The 21,485-nt window shown below is 35.0% G+C and overlaps 1 protein-coding gene across 4 annotated transcripts; it reads right to left on the reverse strand.

The window, feature by feature from the left end:
• Positions 1 to 220: 220 nt before the first annotated feature.
• LOC136804903 (apoptosis-stimulating of p53 protein 1-like) lies at positions 221 to 21,126 on the reverse strand. 4 transcript variants are annotated; one of them, XM_067061413.1, is made up of 10 exons: positions 20,864 to 21,126; positions 20,023 to 20,055; positions 5,777 to 5,965; positions 5,360 to 5,570; positions 4,618 to 4,829; positions 2,876 to 4,324; positions 2,410 to 2,543; positions 1,820 to 1,986; positions 1,264 to 1,466; positions 221 to 794 (listed from the first exon to the last, which is right to left on the reverse strand). In XM_067061413.1, exons 1-10 carry the CDS (start codon positions 20,984 to 20,986, stop codon positions 765 to 767), a joined length of 2,751 nt encoding a protein of 916 aa, XP_066917514.1. In that variant the 5' UTR covers positions 20,987 to 21,126; the 3' UTR covers positions 221 to 764. The 4 variants fall into 4 exon arrangements, with proteins under 4 accessions (XP_066917514.1, XP_066917515.1, XP_066917516.1 ...); XM_067061414.1 differs by lacking the exon at positions 20,023 to 20,055; XM_067061415.1 differs by lacking the exons at positions 20,023 to 20,055; positions 20,864 to 21,126 and adding an exon at positions 12,268 to 12,595.
• Positions 21,127 to 21,485: the final 359 nt, after the last annotated feature.

The raw sequence follows: 21,485 nt of genomic DNA on the forward strand, positions 1-21,485 counted from the left end.
GCTTTTGTCTCTTTTTATTGTTAAAAGATGGAGAGTACGTACCAAAATCGATTTATTATGCAAACTTATTGATCATGTGATTAGAAAATAGAGCAATCCCAAGAGGAGATTTTGGTAACGTGATCAAAAAGTATGCGAATCGCAACTTGTCTTTTTGTTTCTAACAAAATGACAAAATGAAGACTCTAATTGACGAGGTTGAAAAGCAGTAACAACTGTATTTGATTTTTATATCATTCCCTTATTGCTACATCTATTCAGAAAATAAAACTGATAAAATATAAAAAACTGTACAAGATTCTGATTTTATTGTCAAAACAAAAAAAAGTTCTACAAGAAAAAAATTTGGATTCTAAAATTTACAAGAAAAAAGAATTTCATTATATATAAATGAAAGTGGGTGTTAGTGTGAAAAGGAAGAGGAGTTTTGGCTTAAATGACTTTTAGGTTTTTTTATTTCAAAATACTAAAATATTAGGTGAGATAACAATACAAATGATAATAATAACAATAAAATCGTACAAAAATAAAATTTGAGAATAATTCTCTCTATTTTTCTATCATTGGAAAAGTTGAAATTGGCAAGTATTTTCACTTTAGAAGCATTGAGAAAAGGGCCCATAACAAAGACGCTACTTCAATCACTTAGGTGTGTCCTTACATAGTGGATTTATTTTGAATATTTTCATTTCGTTTTTTCCAACTTGAAATTTTATATTGACATATTCAACCACGTTCCATCATTCTCTTTGAACATGGCTCCATTACACAGCAGCAGAAATACGGTGGTAATTCTAAGAACGGAAAAGAGATAAACTTAATTAGAGAACAATATGAACCATATTACTTGAGATTGATGAGACATCCTCAAACCTCGAAAATGCTAATCCAGAAATAGACCTCACTACTCCATGTTGCAAGCAAACATCTAGTTTTTGCTTATCTTTAAGATGATTTCCCTAGAATTTCCAGGCTTTTGGAGGAGCATTACCATGGTGGAAAACTCAACCTCCTCAACTTGGGGAAAAATATTTTTTTGAATACAGTTGTTGCTCTCTAATTCGACGTCTTGTTATTCGATAATACTGAAGTGAAAGCCACCATTAACAAGAAACTCTCTTAAACAACGCCCTGCTATCAAATATGTTCCCTTATTAGATGAAAATCCAATTCCCCTTGAAAATCGAACTAAAGAGCGTCAACTGCATTTTCCAATTATTAGATGAAATGTCAAGTCATTAAGAGAGCCCGTAAAACACTTACCCCTACAAGATTGCACGGTATGTATCCCATGTTTCCTTTGCAGTCTCTAGCCCACCACCACTCTTTCTCCGAGTTGTCACCTCGTCGTAAGATAGTTAACTCATCACCGCAATAGAAAGATAACTCGTCCTCGTACTGGCCTTCATAGTCATATAACGCGTGCACCAAACCAGCGTCGATGCGGCCAACATTCTCTTTACATTCTAATGATGGAAAGAATAGAAATTTATGAAAAAGCGACCATTTGACTGAGCGAAAGATCTAACACTGAGCCAACAAAATATATACGACTCTTTTAAATTGCAACGATTTTAGTAGAGCTTTGTAATAAAATTGTTGTGTTCTGGTTAAACTTGAAATGGCTTTTTCGCCATTGATAGACTTTTCATTATAAGAGCTTCAGAAAAAATTACTATTAACAAAGTCACAATATTCTGCTACCCCGTCGCCTGATCAACCTCCGCTTTCGAAGGATTCTAGGTACAAGTTTTTCACTACTTTGAATGGAAAACAGGGAAATGAAAAAGTTTTGATAACGTTTTTCTCTCAAACTTACCATGTAAATAAGCGAAACACTCATCGTAATGATCATCAAGGCGTGAACATTTGTGAGCGGGTGTTTGGTAGTCGGTGTAAGTGGTGGCAAACACTGAAGCGCCGCTCTCCACCAAATATCGACACAGCTCCGTATCGTTGTAGAAAGCTGCGCAATGAAGGGGCGTCCTGGTAAGAAAAAAGAATGAAGGAACGTTATTCTTTGAACAAGGTTAAAGTACTGATCCGCAAAGGATCCATACATACGTCGCGATTAAGAAAGAGGATTTTCATAATTTTCCTAGTTTTAGGTTACTCTAATTATTTCAGTATGTTTATCAAAATATGGGAATTGTGGGGTCTACCCAATAGATAAGAAGTCAACGGTCAATTCGTGAATTTCAATTTTTTACTGTCAAAGGTCCATATAAGCGTCAAAAAATCTCAAAGAAAAGTGATTTAAATTATATTTCATTTCAGCCTAAAAATGCTAATTTTACTAAGGGACCGTGTGAGAATTTAACGTCAAATGCGAAGCAATCTGACCAGAATATTGAAAACGATTGTTTGGAACACCAGAAAATCACTAGGTACAGAGGAGATTGGACTCACCATCCGTTATTGTCGGCAGCATTGATATCACAAGCCACTTCCACCAAATATCTCACCACTTCTTTATGGTTTCCACATACTGCGTTGTGGAGAGCTGTGATTCCTTCGGGATTTGGTCGACTTGGGTCCGGCACCTATGTATGTAGAAAAAGAAATTGTCTAAATATTTCCTCCTGTGTTAGGTTTACATTGAAAGTAAGGCTAGTAACCAGAAAGCTGATTCAAAACAACCTTCATCATAATGACAATTTAAGGCACGCATTTTTAGTGAGGATTTACTGAGGATTCTGGAAAGGAAAGATACTGACCTAGTTGACGGGGCCCATGTCCCGATTAAAAATTCAACATGAGCTGACAATACTGACATTCTAGTCAAATGTAAGCAAGACTTCGTTTAATTCATGTAGGTAAAACCGTTCTTGGTGAAAAAACATTGGAGCAATAAAGATTGTCTCCTCTTCCTCACCTGCATAAGTGTTCGTTTCACCATCTCCATTTCTCCTTCCAAAGCTGAATCCAACAAAAGAGCAAACGGATCCAAAATAACATTCCGTTTCTGTTTTCTCGGTTTATCCGGTTTCATTAAAATGGGAGGAGGCATTTTATCGGGCGACACGCTTATGACAACAGGGACGGGAGCCGCCGTATAAGATTCAGTTTCGGAATCGTAAGAGCTTTGCGATCCTGCGGATGAACCGCTATTGCTCCATAAGTCCGTTTGCATATCGTTAATTTCATCAATATCTGCAAAAGATAACTCAAACTCATCTGGTTCATTAACATTTACAATTTGAGGCGGAGCCACCGACCACGAATTAGCGTCATTCGTTTTTGAAGTATTATTTTCGTGGTCATTTACATGACGTTCGTCGGGAATGGTATCATCCCTTATTGTTTGTACTTCCGTTTTTTCGATCTCTTCCGGTTTGGTTGTGTTTATTTTCGGTTTGGCTGCTATACTTGGTTTGGGTGATACCGCAGGTGGTTTGGGTTTAGTAGTCGGTGGAGGTGGTTTAGATTTAAGTTGAGCGGTAGAAGAAAGTTCTTCTTTAGAACAACTACTGCTGGCATCTCCGTACGGTTGAAACCTTATGTCATCTTTGGACGACGAAAGAGAAGAGTCATTATAAGATTGTAGTGAAAGGTTCGTATTTTTCTTAAGTTCTTGTTGAAGCTCGTAAATTTTTTGATTTTGTGCGCGTAACTTTGCGAGGTCTTCCTGTGATGGTTCGTTGTGATCGATTAAGACCCCTACGGGTGTGGTGCGAGTTGGCGGCGCCGGTGGAGCCTCTTTAAAGGGGAAAGCTGGTTTATTTGAGAGTGCTGATTCATCAGGAGTAGCGGAAGCAGAGGAGAGTGAAGAAAGAGATGAGATAGAGGATGCAGGCGAATGGAGAGGAGAGGATTTCTGTTGTGGTTGGTTGTCAAAGTTCAAACTCTTCTTCGGGTCAGTTCGCCAAACCTGGTTCCCGGACACTGGAGCATCTTCAAAGTTCGATTTCGATTTACTGCTAGATGAATGTCCGCCATTGACCATTCCGTTACGTAAATGTTGCGTAGATGGCGATGACGTCATCGCTTCTGAACGCTCCGTTTGTTGTTGGTCTTTCGAAGGACTGGGAACAATATTAGCGTTGACGTCACGTTGTCCTGGCGGCGGTTTACTGTTATTGTTGTTGAGTTTGCGCCGACTTAGAGTGTCTTGTAAATAAGTTCCGTTAAAAAGTCCCGGCGATTGTTTCCCGTAGGACATGGAGCGACGTGGGTCAAACCCACTTCCGTGTTGGCGGCGTAAAGCGTTACCGAGTTCGGCCATTCTGATGTTGAGCATTTTGAGTTCTTGTTTCTTTTCCTGGATGATGTCACGTTGTAGTTGAAGCTGATGGCTTTGCTGAGAATTCATCTCGTTTCGAATCTGGAATGGATAAGGGTGTAAAGAATCTAGATTTTAGAACTAGGATAATTTGGGGGATTTTTTCTCGCTAATTGGGTCATGCAACACAAACATTGTACATGCAACACAAACATTGAACGTAATACAGGGGTTAGAAACTACGGCCAGACAAAGCTAAGAGAAGAAGAGTGCAGTATCCTACGTAGAAATTAATATATATGCCCGATCTAATGCGTGAAATATCACTACAGGAGGTAGAAGAGAACCGTAACAAGTATAAAAGAGAAAGGATTATTGAAAAGCATTTGACATACAATGAGTTCACTTTGGAGTCTGTACAATTCATCTTTGGCGTTTTGAATCTTCTTGCGTCGATTGATTCGTTCGGGAGTCGGTACGGACGGATGGTTTTCTCCGTTCTTACGTTGCTCTAGCTCGTGTGTTAATACGTCTACTTTCTTAACCGCGTCTGCTAGTTCGTTTTGTTTGGCAGCGAAAGCCGCACGTACTTTCTCTAACTCGTGAGCTGTAACATAAGGAAGAAAAAATTAAGAGCATGTTCTGCATGGTCTAGACTGTCGAGAGTGATGTTCCAGGAAAACGAGTACAAGATAACATGCTGGACAAAAGGTTTGCAAAATACTTCAATATCGATCAAAAACAAGTTCTGGGTGCTTTCCAAACCCATCCAAACCCATCCAAATCCATCCAAAGTCTTTCAAAGTCTTTCAAAGTCTTTCATCACCCACTGCAGTCTAACCGCAAGGGCAAACCACAAGGGCTTGATTGACTAGCTTACACCAATATCAAAACGATTTTTTGCTTGTGGTTCGCTCAAAAGCAATTCAAAGGCGATGCAACGACTTCAAAAGTGTTTTTCTTAATTTCCATCCCCTTTCAGACACATTGAAGAGTCATTTTGCTCTATTTCTCATCATTTTTCACCTTTTGTCCAGCATTGTGAAAGCGTGAAAAAAAAACACGTTGTTGTGAAATTACCGAAAAAGAAAGGCCATAATACAATCTCGGGATTATGAAAAAAAAAGAAGTTCGTACTAAGTTCAGTGTTGTTAAACTTCTTGACATCTAAATTATGTTGCATTTGGTTCTTGCTCTGTATCCGCCCCATATTTTGATAAGTCGCCCTCAACATTTTCGCGTACTGGTCTTGATCCACACCGCCTTTGGAGGGGCGGGAACGGTTGGTTCTATGGGGAGCCATGGGTGATTGTGGAAGTGAAGTATGTGTTGTGTGGTTTTCGTGTGCCTAAAAGATAAAAGAGAAATAGCCTTAGTTTGCTTTTTGTTTATGACGTTACATAACTAGAAAAACCAGCAAAAAATATCTCAGTCGAACTAAACATTTCGATAAGATTTCCAGTCGAGGGTATAGCCCCTGCAATAATGGTATTACCGAGATTTTCAAGTTCTATGGTCAATAAATGTTTATGGGAATATTCAGTCACTACTTACTTTCAACCCTTTAGGGACAGAGCGATTATTTTCTTGTTGTGCTTTGAGTTTTGCTCGATAATCGTGGTGCATTTTCATGAGTTGTTGTTGTTTTTCCATAAGTTCTTGACTGTTGTACAAGATCTGTTCGCGTTGTCTCTCCGCAAGACTTTGAAGCTCTTGTAGCGTCAGTTGAGCTCGATTGATACCCTGAAAGTTTGCAAGAAGAGAAAGGAAGGTTTAAAAGGTGAATTTCTTTACAAGGTTATTAGACGGTAGATTTCTTCTTAAAATTTTGAAACAAACAGACTATTTTGTGCGAGAGAGATTCAATTCAAAGGAAAAAAGAAAAAATATCAAAACAAGTTTATTGTGTGACTGTCTCGACAGTGGTCGGTCAATGCGGTTTTCAGTGTGAAGAGAATTTTCACCCTTTTTATATAAAAGGTCAATTTCTCTTTCCGTCTTACGAAATCAAAAATAAGTCATCGCGTTTAGTAGAACAGTTTATAATGCGTTGTTAAGGTTTGAAGTTGTAGTCTTTAAGTATAAAGTACATAGCATTTTTATCATTAAGTTGGGCTAGGATCAACTAAATTTCTTTAGGTTGCAGTCTCAATTTATAGTTCGTCATTCATAATCGTCATAGAAATGGATGTGAATAGCATTAAAAGTTTTTCTTAGCAATTCAAATTCTGTCAAAAACAGCTGCAGTAGATTCAATCGAATTCACGTACTCCATCGAGGTATTTATTGATGGTGACGTCACCATTACCAGTAGAGGCATCAGGAGAGGGAATTTTCTTCACTTTTTGATGCTGATGTGGAAATTTCTTCCGTTTGTCCAAACCATTCATCTGGACGAACCCAATCATTTTTTCTTATTACTATTTTTTGCTGGTTGTTTTACTGGCGATAACAGATATAGTAGAGATTTAAAGGTTTTATTTTTACATAAATGTTCCCGTTTCATATCAGGACAGCGTCTTCCTATTGTTATATTGTGCAGATATAAGCAAAAAAATGTTTGTCTTTTCCTCTTTCTGACCAATCTTGCTTCTAATCCGTGTAAAACCAAAGTGAAAAAGCTTGTAAATTAAAATTGACGAGTAAGCAAAGGATACTGATCCAATGATCATACACACAAATTCAGACGGGCAAAAGTTTAACAAACCATCACGGTTAAACATAAAACAAGGTTTCTGTTAAGTTCTTTTAGAGATTAATAAACAAACATTTTGAAAGAAATTTTAGATAGATACCGAAGTATCTAGTACCGTAAGTTGGTCTGATGTCGACATCCCTCTTCTAATTTCGACATCCTTCTTTGAAAATAGGAATATTAGGAAAGTCCGAATCGCTGATTGAAACTAATTATCTTTGTTTAACGTTCAGAGCGGAAAAAATCTTTTGTCTATCAGTGATACCAACCTTCCTATTATTTCTATCTCTAAGGAAGGGTGTCGAAATTAGACCAACTTACGGTAATGTATGGAACACCCTATCACCACAATTTACTGACATTGTTGAAAAAGACATATCGCATAAAACACTCTTCTTGTATATTACAGAAAATACACAACTATCATTTTGATAACTCGTTAAAAGCATTCTCATGAGTAATATCATCATGACTTTTGCAATAAGTAGCACTCGTTTGCGTAAAATGATCGCTTTTTAACTACGACAAAGTTGCCTCATAAACAATGATATATGGATCATATTACTGTAAAACACGTGATCAAGTTTGGTGTAATGTAACATGAAGACTCTAAACAAAATGACTAATAAGATTCCTATTCCATCAATTTGAGAATATGTACAGTACATAGGATGCGAAAGTTGGAATGACAAGTTTGAAAGTTTCGCTTTAACTTTGCATTTTCATAAAGAAGAATTGTGTATACGTCTTTCCGAAATCAACCCTCTAACCAACTAGCGCAACAACCCGATGCGGTTACGATTTAAAATGACAATATTACGAAATATCTTTACCGCACACAAACTGAGCAGAGAAAAGATAACAAACATAAATTTATTGCAACGTGTAGAGAGAGAAAGGGAAAAAGAGAGAGAGGATGAAGGGTTGTACAAACATTTGAAAAACTGTAAAAATTTTGTTGTAAAAAAGTTGTTGACGATGGAAAAGAAGACTCCAGAATTGATGCGATGACAGATTCTAGTACACTGTCTAGCACTATATTTCCAAGATCCCAATTTAACAAAGTCAAGCAAAAGGCATTTTGACAACTGATTCTAGCAATTACTTTCCAAAATAGCCAGTGGTTCTGTGTTCTTATAATTCACGTCTTCTCAAAATATTTGATGTAAAAATAAACTTTAAAGCTTTAAACTAACACTGGACTTTGAGAAGTGCTTCAAAAAACTCTTTGCAAAGAAAACATTTCGTGTTTAGTAGGACTGCTACAAAAATGACCCTAAATCCTTTATCAAAACAATCTATCAAAAGGTATTCACGTGAAGTTGCCAAACAACTCATTCCAAGCGTAAGAATATCACCCCTTTTGCCCTTTTTATCGACATGTTACTTGAATTAATGTGAAAAGATTTGATGGGGATTTTCTGAGTCTGGATAAAAATATAAGATATGTAAAATCAGACGAAAGTCTTGAAAAAATGATGAAATTTCACTCGAGAAAAGAAGAACATCGAAACCATCTGCATAGAGTTCAGTGCTTGTAATAGGTGTATAACTGTTTATTTTGAACGAACTGAGATAATATGACCATCATAAGGCAAATCTAGACAGAGACAAACAAAATATTCAAGCCACCAAAAAATATTCAAAAACAGAGACATAGAAATCATGGAAAACCCGAACCATAATAAAACGACCCCGCATTCTATACGGGGATGAATAAAATGAAAGTAAAACGGTCAGAAGAGAGTATTCTTAAATAATCAATGTGATTTCGTTTGAAATGATGAAGCCATCTAAATATAGAGAGACAAACCTGTCTGCTGAATAGGCGAGTCATATTTACCGTCAGTTTTCAAACAAAATCGTGTTGTGGGATAATTCATTATTCATGAAAAATTCTCAATTCAAAATGTCGTCGTGGTGTGTCTCAATGGAGGTGAGATTTTAAAGAGTCCTACAGTGGAAAGCTTGTAACCAGAAATAAATTTCCTAATAAGAGATGGTATACTCTCCGTCGCAAAGAGTTTTGGTAAAAGAGCAGCCTCAACGTGAACATCCTTTCAACAAAGCTAGGATATCCATTTTCACACATGGTAAAGAACAGCAATTGAATTGAAAATGTCTCTCTTTTACCGTCGGCCACCATCATAGTGCTTCCTCACATTGAAGACAACATCAAGGCCTGAAGAAGAAACATTTATTTGCGAAGAAAGAATAATAAAGAAAAAACAAAGTCGAAATCCTTAACTACAGTGGAGTATCTTTAACTCGAACCTCTCAGTCGAATGTCTCTTCAAGTAGAACAAGTTTGCTGGTCCCTTGAGTTAGAAATGCTTTATAAACCTTACTTCATAACCCGAAATTTCCTTAACTCGAACAAATTTGTGTTCCCCGTGCGTGTTCGAGAGACTCCACTGTAACTGCCATTCAGAGTGAATTCTCCAATAGTAGTACACAAAGAGTACAAGAAGAGTTTGATGTCAATAAATTTTCCCAGTTACATCAAATAAAAATGTTTAAAAATACGAAATCAGATGGACAAATGGTGGATCATTCCATTCGAAAGGAAAGCACGCGTTTAATAGCATCGTCATCAATTAATTGATTGTTTTTTTTTCGATGCCAACTTTCGCCAACACTCTTACCACTACCGATAGAAAAGGTCGTTAAAACGTTTTTGGAAATGAGAAAACTAATTGAATGCATCAAGATTCTTGGAAGGTGATTACGTTTTAGTTAATTACACTCGTTTCGAAAACGAAATACACCTGGCTGGTATGCCAAAAAGGTGATTAGTGTAATGTGTTTCGCTCTTCCAAAAAAATATAATCTCGAATTCAATCCACCAAATTCTCTAAAGAAGTAGATCACGCATTCACAGATTTAACTGTGTTAATAAAGCAGATGTAAAGTAGACTCGTCTTAAGAAGTGATGGTCAAGTGGTTAAAGACATCAGTACTACAAACCAGGGCTTCGCTGTTCGAGTCCCCGCTCCTTGCAATGTTCCGTTCAGTTCATAAATAGCTAAACCAGCTGGTCGTGGACCCCGTCAAAACAATCTAGAGACTGTCCAAAAGTCCTACATTACTGAGCTATCCACGTAAAAACTCGACATTATCTAACTATCGACACTATCTTATACTGATGAAATTCGTCCATTCAACGAGGTTGACAGAAAGGAAAAGGAAAAGAACTCAACATTTATTTCACAAGTTCCTACGTAGATGTCACAACCACACCACATTATAAAACATGAAAATTGACATTTTGAACCTTTTAACTTCCTACGAAAATGAAGCTATCATCACGTCATTATATAAATGGATTCAGCATGGCTCGATTGATTTCGAAAAAAATCAATGACTGCTGATGACTGTAATATTCAGAATCTAGAATTCAGAAATTAAACTGTAAAACCCTAAAACAGCTGAGAATATCCATTAAAACATTGGAATCTTGGCCAAAAAATTCTAAATCTAAAAACATAAAAATAACATGCTTCCAGCAATGTAGTAAAATTACTCTCTACAACTACGTTAAGACTGAATACCAAAATGATTATGTATGAATTGTATAACATTTTTTGTCATTCACTCAACAATAAGATAAGGTAATCTTTTTGAATTCAGCATCGATTAACTCGTTAAGAAGGTAAACAATAGATACTTCAAATTATTGCCAATATCTTTGTTCAATAACAGGCTGGCCGTTTCGATAACTTTGAGTATGACAGAAAACCACAGTCCATCATAAAAAAACTTGGAAAGCTGACAAAAAAAGGAATTCTTTTTGGGAAAAATTTGAATCGTTTTAAGATGGTTCACCGTTTAACATGTCTTAAAATAGTTTTTAGGTTTAGCTAGTGTTTGATGTTATGAAGCCACCAGACAATCAATACCCTATATCCAACAAAAGCAGCTGAATGAGTCTGACAAAGTTCTAATAAAACCATACTTTCTTATAAATGACTGAGGGATTTAAAGGGACTCTTAAGTAAACATTAGGATGCACGTTGTTCCTTACCACAAATAGCAACACATCATTAAGTGGTCCTCAATGGATATTGCAACATGTATCCATTTCGGTAGCATTCCTCAATCGTGTGTTTACAAATTTTATAATAGTAATACATCGAACTAATTAGGCAACGTTGAAAAAGTATACATAATAAAGTCTCTCCTTGCACACTGACTTTTGGGGAATGATGGCTCGAGAATTAATCCAATAAGGTTTACGAACTTGAAATTGAAATAGTTTTATGAATTACAATTTCCACAAAATTCAAAGGTCATCAATAGATTACAAGCACTAGGGGTTTAATGACAAACATTACTGTAAGTCATTGCTGCCTGAAATGCTTGGTATGTTAACATGATTTACACGCTTTTTTTTATAAGAATGCACTTTATAAGAATGTCCATGATGAAAATGGCCAAAAAATTAAGAATAATGCTAAGAATAATTACCATCATGGAATTTGCTACTCATGCTAAGAATGCCATTTTTAGAGCATTTTCAATTATAAATTGTCAATTACCCTGATTACCTCCAAGTAAGACTCACTCAAAAAATGCCATTTTAAGCTTGAGACGTATGTACTAAATGTTAAAATTAGTCTGAATTAGGATCCTAACCTAAGAATGCTGCAAGAATATATTTTAGGATGATTTTCCCAAAAAAGTTAAGAATATCCATGATGAAATGGATTTACACCATTCTTATAAAAAGAAAGCGTGTAATATCACAATTTTCAGGAAGAATTGATGACACAGCTAAATTTTAATTTACAAACAACAGACTTTTCTGATGAAAGAGGCTGAGTGGTATGACTGTCGATGTTTTATGAATGAAGTTTCCCATGTTGAGTGAGGTGTAGGTAGTTAAGAACAATACTCTTTACACCATTTTGGCTCCAGTCCACATCCAACATAATTAAAACAAAAAAACAACAACTAAAGTCATGTTTAAAAACCTGAACCCGCCCCAGTATACCAAAGCCGACCGAGGTCAATTTCTGTGTCTGCCAGTGCAACAATACAATGATATCAGACCCTAGTGAACTCGAATTCACATCCCCTGTTATAACATCTTTTGGCGAAAAAGTTGATAACATTGTGCCCTTGTATGAGAAATAAAGCTAAATCTTGAAAGCGTAACCACGCAGTTTTCAGATAAAATCCATCTCCAGCCGCGTGAAAACAATAAAAGCGCTAGATTAAATCAGTCATTCTAAAAGCAGCGCAAATCTTGAAAGGTTGAAGATCCCACTATAGCCCTTCGGGTTTAAACTCAATGGTTGATAGATAGATGTATAAGTGGAGTATCAAACGAAAGCCAACAAATACATACTGGTTTGCCAGGTGGAGGTGCTTTCAGTGAAACCATGTTGTTTTTCTCATAAACTTTCCGTCAAAATATCCAACAAAACCAAGAAAATACGAGGAAAGATTTACATTAAATCTGATACCATAAAAAGTAACGTCACTTCTCTTCTTCGATGAGCAAGCAATGATGTTATATACGTGAAGTAAATCAAAAACGTATAAATCCAATGAAATGATAAGAATGTCGGACCAACAGTGATAAATATATGCCAATTATTTTTCTTTCGCTTTTCTATATGGTTAGATATTAGAATAAATTCTTTTCCCTTTCTCAAGTATTTTTTTCTTTCTCTAATGTTAGGAGAGATTGTTTAAAAGGATGCATAGTTAAGATGTAAAATGGTCGATAGGTACTACTGTCAATCTTGGGATTAATTGTAAGATATTCATTTAAAAAAAAAACCAATACAGGAGAAAGGATTTAAGAAAGCAATTAAATAAATATACTCCCGCTGCATTGAACTAATTCAACTGCCGCTATAATATGGTATTAATCATATCATATAAAAAAACTTCAATCGGGCTTCAATCTTAACTGTCACTGACTGTCACTGTAACTTTTGGTAGGCTAGACGTCTGAATTTTTCCTCAAATATTTCAGATAGGAACTCATTTAGATGAAGGCCGGTCTCCACTTGCGCGCGCTGCGATTGCACTGTTTGGCTTCAATCCTTTTTGCTTGGAAAAAAGATTACGTCATAAAAGTGTAGCGCGCGCTCAAAAAAAAAAGTTGAACTCATTTCAACTTTTTTCAATCGTTACGTCAGATCGCGCCAATGGAGCTGCTTCATTTTTCTTATGACCAATAGCGCGGAAGCTTTGTTCGAAAAAGTGCGATTGAAGCGCGCGCAAGTGGAGACCGGCCTGAAACAAAGCTCTACAACTAAGGCATTCTCTCAATAATCCTGTTATTACTATCACGGCTTTGAAATTTCCCCTTTTCTTACTTCACATTGAAATCCGAGACATGATGGTGAAAATGTCAACACATCAAACTTTGAAAACAAAAAAATGAAAGAAGTTGCTAAATGTTTTCCTTTGTAAGAAAGTAAGAAATCTCATAAAGTTTATTACCATATTTGAGGTTGACAAAAGTTTTGCTGGCGTTAAAATACTTTCGGATCATGTTACAACATCGAGAAAAGATATATATGGATGAGCTTTATCATCCTAAACTAAACTTTAATTTCTATCTGAGATATGGGCTTACAAGTCGACCCTTTATCCATTTTAAGTTCACCCTTTATTCATAAATCTGGGAGCAGTTCAAAGTTTGTCAAATGTCTAGTTTTTTAACAACAAGAAAGCTATTTCTACCTACATTTCCACATTCTGTTCCTGAAACTTCAACAAAAGCAGGTTAAGAAAAACACATTGTTCATTCGAAATTTGTTTAATTCAAACAGAATTTTCAAGCAGATTCTGACTCCAAGCACGATTTTCCTTTCTTCTGTCAAATTCAAAAACTAAGAAGGGATCAATCACAATCTGTCTGTTCGCTTATTCATTCGAGGTAAGAATCTGACAAAAAAGATCACTTCCCCTTTTGTTTTTGTCGGCAACCTGACCGAACAAATGGTCGTCAAATTTAACGAGCACGTGATAATAAGACAGCTCAGAGATTTAACCCTTTACAGTTAGATTATACCATGTTCTCAATCAAGCGCAATCGCAATCGCTTTCAACATATTTTATATTTTGAATTTTACTAAAGTTACCAAAGCCACTAGTCCAATAGTGTGGTTTTTTAAACAAAATAAGTTCAAAACTTCCGTCATTGCTTTTTTTTTCTCGATAGTTTAGAAAACTTTACGAGTAATTTTTGTGCCACGTTTTGTGACTTAAAGAGACAAACAGCATGATAAGATCTGAAACTTTAACGTTTTGCTTTGCGAGTACAAATTGTACTTCCCTCAATTGAATGTATAAGAAAGCCCGTAGCTCAGCACTATAATTAAAACATCCCACACTGCACAAGGCTGAACGAGAAACTATCTGAACTATATTCGCCTCCTTATACCAGCGTCACGGCCATTTACAACAAAATTGACTTTTCGTCAAGAGTATACAAAACTATGAGAATGAGACGTCATCCAATTAAAACTGAATCAATTTGTTTGATATAAATAGTACAGCCAGTTGTATAAGAAGTTGAGTATATAGAAAGTGAAATCACTGATAAAAAATCTAAATCGATTTGTAGAGCCAATTCAAAATTATCAAACAATTCTATCTTTGTAAGAAACGACTTCCAACTGTCAAACTCCAAATTGTCTTCGATGATTTCGAATTTAGATAACGACAAAAACTATTTACACTGAACGATAAGAAAGAGCTGCGTCATTTTCTGTACTCACATGTTCTAGTAAACAAGCATACAATCAATTAAATTTCACAAGACAGAATGTGTACCGTCAAAGTAGGTGAAATAAATTCATGAAAACAATTTGGGTACTAAACTCTAGGTGATGATTGTGTGTAGCTACAACCTTTAAAACTCAGCAAAACCCTGAAAATACTTTACACAGGCCACATCCAATGAACTATATAAAGTTTATCCTATCTAGAAATAACTGTTTCATAATGTGAACGATTTCTACAGAAAATACAAAACTTTTAATCACTTTAAAAAGCAAGCTCAACATGACTGCCTTTAAAACGGTACAAGAAAACACAAAAAAACATTCCATGAATTTTTTTTCTCTGAAAATATTTTTTTTCCATGGTTAGATGATGAATCGTAGTTCTTCAAATTATCATCTTCAATTTTCATTTTTCTTTAGTTTCCTATTACATCAAGTTTTAAAAGGACGAGAAAGGAATTCTTCCATCATAGATAAAGAAGCTATTCCCTACGTAATCAATTTTATTTCCCTATGAAGATTATTTCCCTATGAAGAACAATAGGACCTGTTTTACTTTTTGTTTGCTTCAATGAAAACATATATAAAGCAAACAACAAAAATAAAAGAATGAAAAAGAAGATGAAAAATGAGCAACTATGTACTAAGCTATAACAAAATTTCGAAACAAGAGTAAACAAGCCGACCGATTTTTCGCAACCAACTGCATATCAAACTCATATTATAAAAACTTTTGAAACATTTTTTTTCTTCAAATCAATGAAATACTATAAAGTGATGAAATTTTGCCGACACAAAATCTTTTCTCTTTTGAAACGAGAAACACAGACTCATTACCATAATACTATGATAAAAATTCAAAACAAAAACCTCATAACAACAATAATGCTTACATTACAAGCACATTCACTCTCAACCAGTAAACCTTTTATCAGCGTTAATCAAAAACAAAGTAAAATAGCTTCGAAACCACGAACAAAGGAACGGTCGTTAACTTGATAATTACCAATGCATTTCTATTGTTCTCGTCAAAAGCATTCCAACAATGCAACGTAATTGGACTGAATTATTCAACTAAAGAACCACTGTATGCGAAACAATAGTATGGGCAGGAAATTTAAATGGAGATCAAATTATACTGTATGGTGGAGAACTTTTTAAGTTGACAGATTTATGACAATAAGAAAAGTGTTGACAAAATGGTCGTCGAAACCATACCAAAAACTTCAACAACAAATCAAAATTGGAGCGAGGTTGCATGGCTAAAGGAAATCAGCATGAACACCAACATAAAATCAAAAAAAGTCAACTTTGCTAACACATGTGGCTCTTGAGACGATGAGTAATGTCGAAGAGCCTTGATTCAAACTTACTTAACACAAAATAAATACACATCTCTTATAGAAAAGGAGAGCAATAAAATTCGAGTTTTACTAGAAAGAGACGAATGACGTGACTCGGTGTGACCACAGAAAAGTTATAACCAGATTACAAGATGACCATAGATCGGTCACTTTCTCTAGCCGTACAAACAACCAGCTTTATAAACTGATATAAATTCCTTCTTTTATACAAGTACGTTATAAGAGACATTGCTATAATCATGTTTATTACAAAGTCGTTTTGATATTTCTACCGCCTCCCAAGGCTTTATTATAATCGGAACTATCCTGTTTTCAATTCGACTGATCCCCAAGGATAGATAAAAAAGTGATACCCTAACGCAGCCATACTAAAGGCATGACAGATAAAATTTTGTTATATAAATGGTCTTTTGGTATTGTTGTTGAAAAAAGACATTTTGAACAATTATTGGAACAGCTGTTTGAAAAAAAAATATCCAGATAAAGAAAATCGGAATCAATGAAAATTTCGGAATAATCGGGGAAACTATCAATGACAAAGTCACTTCAAAAAAGTAGTCTTACACAGAAAGTGATACGAAGAGTCAGTGAAAGCCTTATTAAATAAGGAATTCAAAATTCACTTTTAAAAACAACTACCACTGACTAAAATCCTGTAAACAACAACCATTTAAAAACAGGGCCGTCATTCTGTAAATTACACACAAAAGCAACGACCACCGTTTTGTCATCAGAGAGAAGGAAGTAGTAATGAGGTGCATATCGATTTTCAGAAGAACAAATAAAACGTTATCCAGGAGAGACTTGTCATTGTTTAATTCGTCTCTATGGGAAAATTTGACAAGTGGTATTAAATGATGATGATGGTTGAACAATTCAGGGTTTCTAATGTAATGTACATCTTTCAAAAGCAATTATGAGGTGGTAATTAGAGTTGTTTGTCTTCATGGACGAAAAAATACAAAGTGAAATTTTAAGTTTTACGACAGATTTTGGTAATTGAAGCATTTACAACAGTGCTGTTTCGGTAAAAAATGATCCTAACAAGATCTTAAAAAGCATTTTGGCCTCAAGATTTTTACTTTTCATAACTAACATTTTTCAATGCAACAACAACTCCATTGAATACACATAACGAGTCCAAAAAAGTGATTGAAAAGTGAAGTATAAACTTAACCCTAGGCATATTTTATCCTTAAACGATTTTATCCTTGAAAATAGGCTTTAATTTATTGGATGAGTCATATTTAAAGGGGTGATCATTAAAAGGAAAGTAATGACATCCAATTAAATTTAATACATTGTTATTTTATTAATGAGAAGATTAATGGAGATCCATTGTAAGTAAGCTGCCGAAATAATCGACTCTTATTGCCGGCAAAGTAGCACTAGCATTTACTCAAAATTAACTGAACGCAAAGTCCGACATCTTGGGCCCTTGATGCTCAAGAAAAAACAAAACAACCCATTTCAATAAGGTATGTAGCTACAAGAAGTAGTAGTTTTGTAAATTTGCAGTAGTACGAAACTCTGAGTAGTCTACTTTTTCTGTTGTGATGAGAATATCTTTTAATATTTTACCTGGCTCTCGTTTCATTGAGCACTCCAAAACATCAGGCACAAACAAAATTACACTAAGAAGTATACAGAAATGAAAATCTGTTCTAAACTTACTTTACTATCAGCTCAATAAAAGCTAAGAAAGGAAGTTTTCTTTCAGATCAGACTAAATAAGACACATCGCTACAAGAACATTGTGAAAGATGGAAGAACTGAAAACTGAAACAGCAACAATGATTGCAAAATCATGCACTGAATTTACCAAGTTCCATGTGTTAAACATGCATATCGAAATTATTTTTAACTAGCAGAGAGTGAAAAACAAACCTTGAGGTCGAGAAAGACAAGAACTTCTCAAAAAAATGAAGAATAGACGAATATAAAGAATAATTTTTGTCCTTTTTAAGCTTTCCTAATCAGACAAGAAGGCGTTAGTTGTAAGAACAAATTTGTAGACTCTTCTCTAAGACGTTGAGACCAGTTTCTACCCGTAGTAAATAGAGAGCTTTTGTTAGAGCTCTTTACTCTTGTAAAAAGAATCAAATTAAAGCTTGGAGACCATAAGATAAAGTATTCAGCCATAAATTATTGATGTTAAACCGTCTTAAAAGTGCTATCTTTAGTGCGAAAAAGGTATGAGAATTTGAGTAAAATGTGTGAGCAATGAGAGAGGGAGGCACGTGAGAGTACTTTTGTCGTGGAAAGACACGAATAACACGTTTTTTAATAAGAAAATCCAAAATTTTAGAAGCCTTCGGATTTTCTTACCTTTTTTTTCAGTTTTAAGCCTAAAATTGTTGTTAACATGATCTTATTTTCACCTTTAAGTGAGTATTTTTCTCCCGTTTCCTAAAATATTGGGTGTTTTAGAGGTCGCAAAGCCTTAAAATGTTTTTAACTTTTGTTCTTAATATTTTGGCCATCAAAGCCTTACGTTCTTATATATATTTTTGAACTCTCAAAGCCTGACCATTGGTCAAAATTTATCTACAAATTTCCCCTAACATTTGTCTCAAAAACTCTCTTCCTCTACCTGCAGACGAAACAAGTACACCAATGCACCACTTTTTCCAAATGAAAGCAAAGACTCATCAACATTTAATAGAACATAAACAATTATCATGTCCTCGTTAACTCGATTATTCGTTAACAGTAAATAATTAAGGATAGGTCCAAAGCATAAGCTACCTAAAATAGAGTATCAGATTATGGTTCAACCTGTCACAAAGAGTCACTTAATTGGTCCTTACACACATGCCAATTGAACTTGGTTCCTTGTGATAAAATTCAATCACAACTCAATCACAACTCATTCACACAATTCAACGTTTTCCTTTGGAACTTCCTTCAGTAGAAAGAAGCAAGGAAGTCCAAATCAAAACTATTGAGACCGCAAAAGTTAAAATCAAATCCAACCCAAACTTTCATATTGCGCAATTACAGTGTCGAGATTCCGTAACTCGAACACGCACGGAGAACACTAAGTATGTTCGAATTATCGCAATGTCGAGTTATTCGGATGGGTACCTACCAGAAGACTTAGTTGGGTTAAAAAGAAGTTGAAGACTCATTAAAATAACATAAATCGAAAACCTCGAACAAAAACAAAACAGCAGTTCATACCTCGTAGTAAAGGTTGAAATACATGTAAGTTACAGAAGCCTTCTTCTTCTTGTTAAGTCCATTGACACCAACAAGATTCCTCTTAGTGGAAACAGAGTCTAAGCGCTCATGATGCTTCTTTCTACCAAGGGGAATGTACATGATGGAAATTCCCAGGCATTCTTCTTGACGTCTACACCCGTCTGCAAGGACTCTTTCAAAGCAAACAGCAACCAACAGAAAAGAATAAAGCACGTACACACTTTAAGCAAATGAAATTTAATTTCTACTTTTTGCAACAATGAAAAAGTAAACCTCAAACAAAGATATGGAGAGAGATATCATTGTGTCTTTGGTAAAAACAGGACAAAGTTGACTTCTTTTGTAACTCAGTGGTATAAAGTTTGAATAGATATCTCATCACGCTTCACACACAACCAACGATGATAAAGTATGATAAACGTTAAAACCAGTACTCACATTTTGCAGCAAAGAACGACCGCAAGTTTTACTTCACTGTTACTTCCACGACTAAATGCAACAATAACCTATACAGGCCTGTCATACACAAAGGAATTAGGAAGTATTTAAGGTTCTACAAGCGTTAAAACACCACAGTCCTTCCAAAATGAGATATTACAGCTTCGTTGAAAAGATGTGCAAGAGTAGAATTGAATCTACACTGAGTCAAGCAGGTAGCAAAAATAGTTTTGTTGGTTACCAGTTTTTTTTGTATGTATGGGTTTAAAAGTTTAGTTTCGTTACTGTGTTTAATGTTTGTCATTTTTGTGTCGTTCGTGTATTTTGTTTTGTTTGAAAATATTTATATACCTCAATAGCACCATTTGCAGCATTCGTTAAGTCCTGTAATATGAAAGTTGAATAAATTCATACCGAGAATAGCTTTAGATAAATTGAAACGATTTTCTTGGAAAATAATTTAAATATAAAATTAAAAGGTTGGTATGATTCCCCCCTTTGAACTTTAATGTCTATACGTTTTTATGATAAAAATAGCGCGGCATTAGAGAGATTTAATAAGTTTATTTATTATTGCTGGTATCAATTTTAAGAATGTTATACAATGTAACGGTGAAAAGAGGAGGGCAGGTTTATCTACTAAGTCTTTTAAGTATCTTTAAATTTCTATGTGATGTTGTTTGAAAAATTTGATACTGTAAATTGTTTCGGCTAAGATTTAGATAGAAAAATTTGATTTCCGATACTTTCGCACAAACAACTATTTTGAATTATCAATAAATCATGAGTTAGAACTTTGATAAAAAGACAAAAAAGACCTTTTCATAAATTACATCACTGTCTCGTATTCAAACAATTACCATGGTGATTATGTCCCTTGAGACATTAAATGATTTTTTTATTTATACCATGGTAATAATTTCAAAACGAGGCAAGTGATGGTTGTGACGTTATTTATGAAAAGGTCTATTGTCTACCTAGCTATTTATTATTGGGAAAATTGGCACACAGAAAACGAGAGATTGTGCCTTTTAATGATGAACATGTTTTTAATTAAATAAAACTTGTCTAACATGATGAAACAAAACTGTTATGTTGCACTTCTAGGATAGGGTGACAAATCCATGTAGTGACAGAATATGAAGTTCAAGCCATATAAAAGAACTGAAAAAAGCATGATAAAGGATCATACCTTCCTTTGTGAAGCAGGGGATAGATCGTTTGTACTTGAAGTGGATCCGTTGCTTAACGTTCTTCGACCAAGTGTTGGGGAGGGACGATTTTCAGCCATTACTTCTCCTGGTGCACGCATCATCCAGCCAAAAAGCAATCCAAATAGAAGGTTATAGTTATCCCTCGATAATCAGTAGTTTTAAAAGTGAAGCTGGTTTACTCCATTAGAAAATTCGATGTTCTTTAGTGAATTCTGTTTTGTGATTTTATAATAATTAATCTGAGAATACAAGAAAAAGAAAGAAAGTCGTCATAGGTAGGGAATAGTCCATGTCAAAATTTGCGAACGTTCTACAAACCATACTATGTGTGGCACAGCACCCAGCAACATATATCACAATTAACACATAATGAATTAACATATATTTTCGCTTATAAATAGACCTTGTGATATGATCATGCTTTTAGGAAGAGCTTGCTGGAGAAGGAAAGAAAAGAATAAATTGAAAATTAAAATTTCAATAAAAGTAAATAATGAAACAGAAGCTGGCCAACACAAACTTCCAAAGCTTCAAGAAATACAAGAAAAAAAAAATGTTTAGCCTAATAAATATCACTTTTTCTTCTTTCTCTACAAACTC

The sequence above is a fragment of the Clytia hemisphaerica genome, unplaced genomic scaffold (assembly GCF_902728285.1).
Source record: "Clytia hemisphaerica strain Z4C2 unplaced genomic scaffold, Clytia hemisphaerica genome assembly, whole genome shotgun sequence".
In the NCBI taxonomy this organism is placed as follows: Eukaryota; Metazoa; Cnidaria; class Hydrozoa; order Leptothecata; family Clytiidae; genus Clytia; species Clytia hemisphaerica.

What these genes read in the sequence shown, in the direction of transcription:
- LOC136804903 (XM_067061413.1), bottom strand. Translation starts at nt 20,986, where the DNA reads ATGATGCGTGCACCAGGAGAAGTAATGGCTGAAAATCGTCCCTCCCCA. An exon ending in CTGTCCCTAAAGGGTTGAAA is followed by an intron (nt 5,571 to 5,776) that starts GTAAGTAGTGAC and finishes TTTATCTTTTAG; the next exon opens with GCACACGAAAACCACACAAC. An exon ending in TACCGTGCAATCTTGTAGGG is followed by an intron (nt 795 to 1,263) that starts GTAAGTGTTTTA and finishes TTCCGTTCTTAG; the next exon opens with AATTACCACCGTATTTCTGC.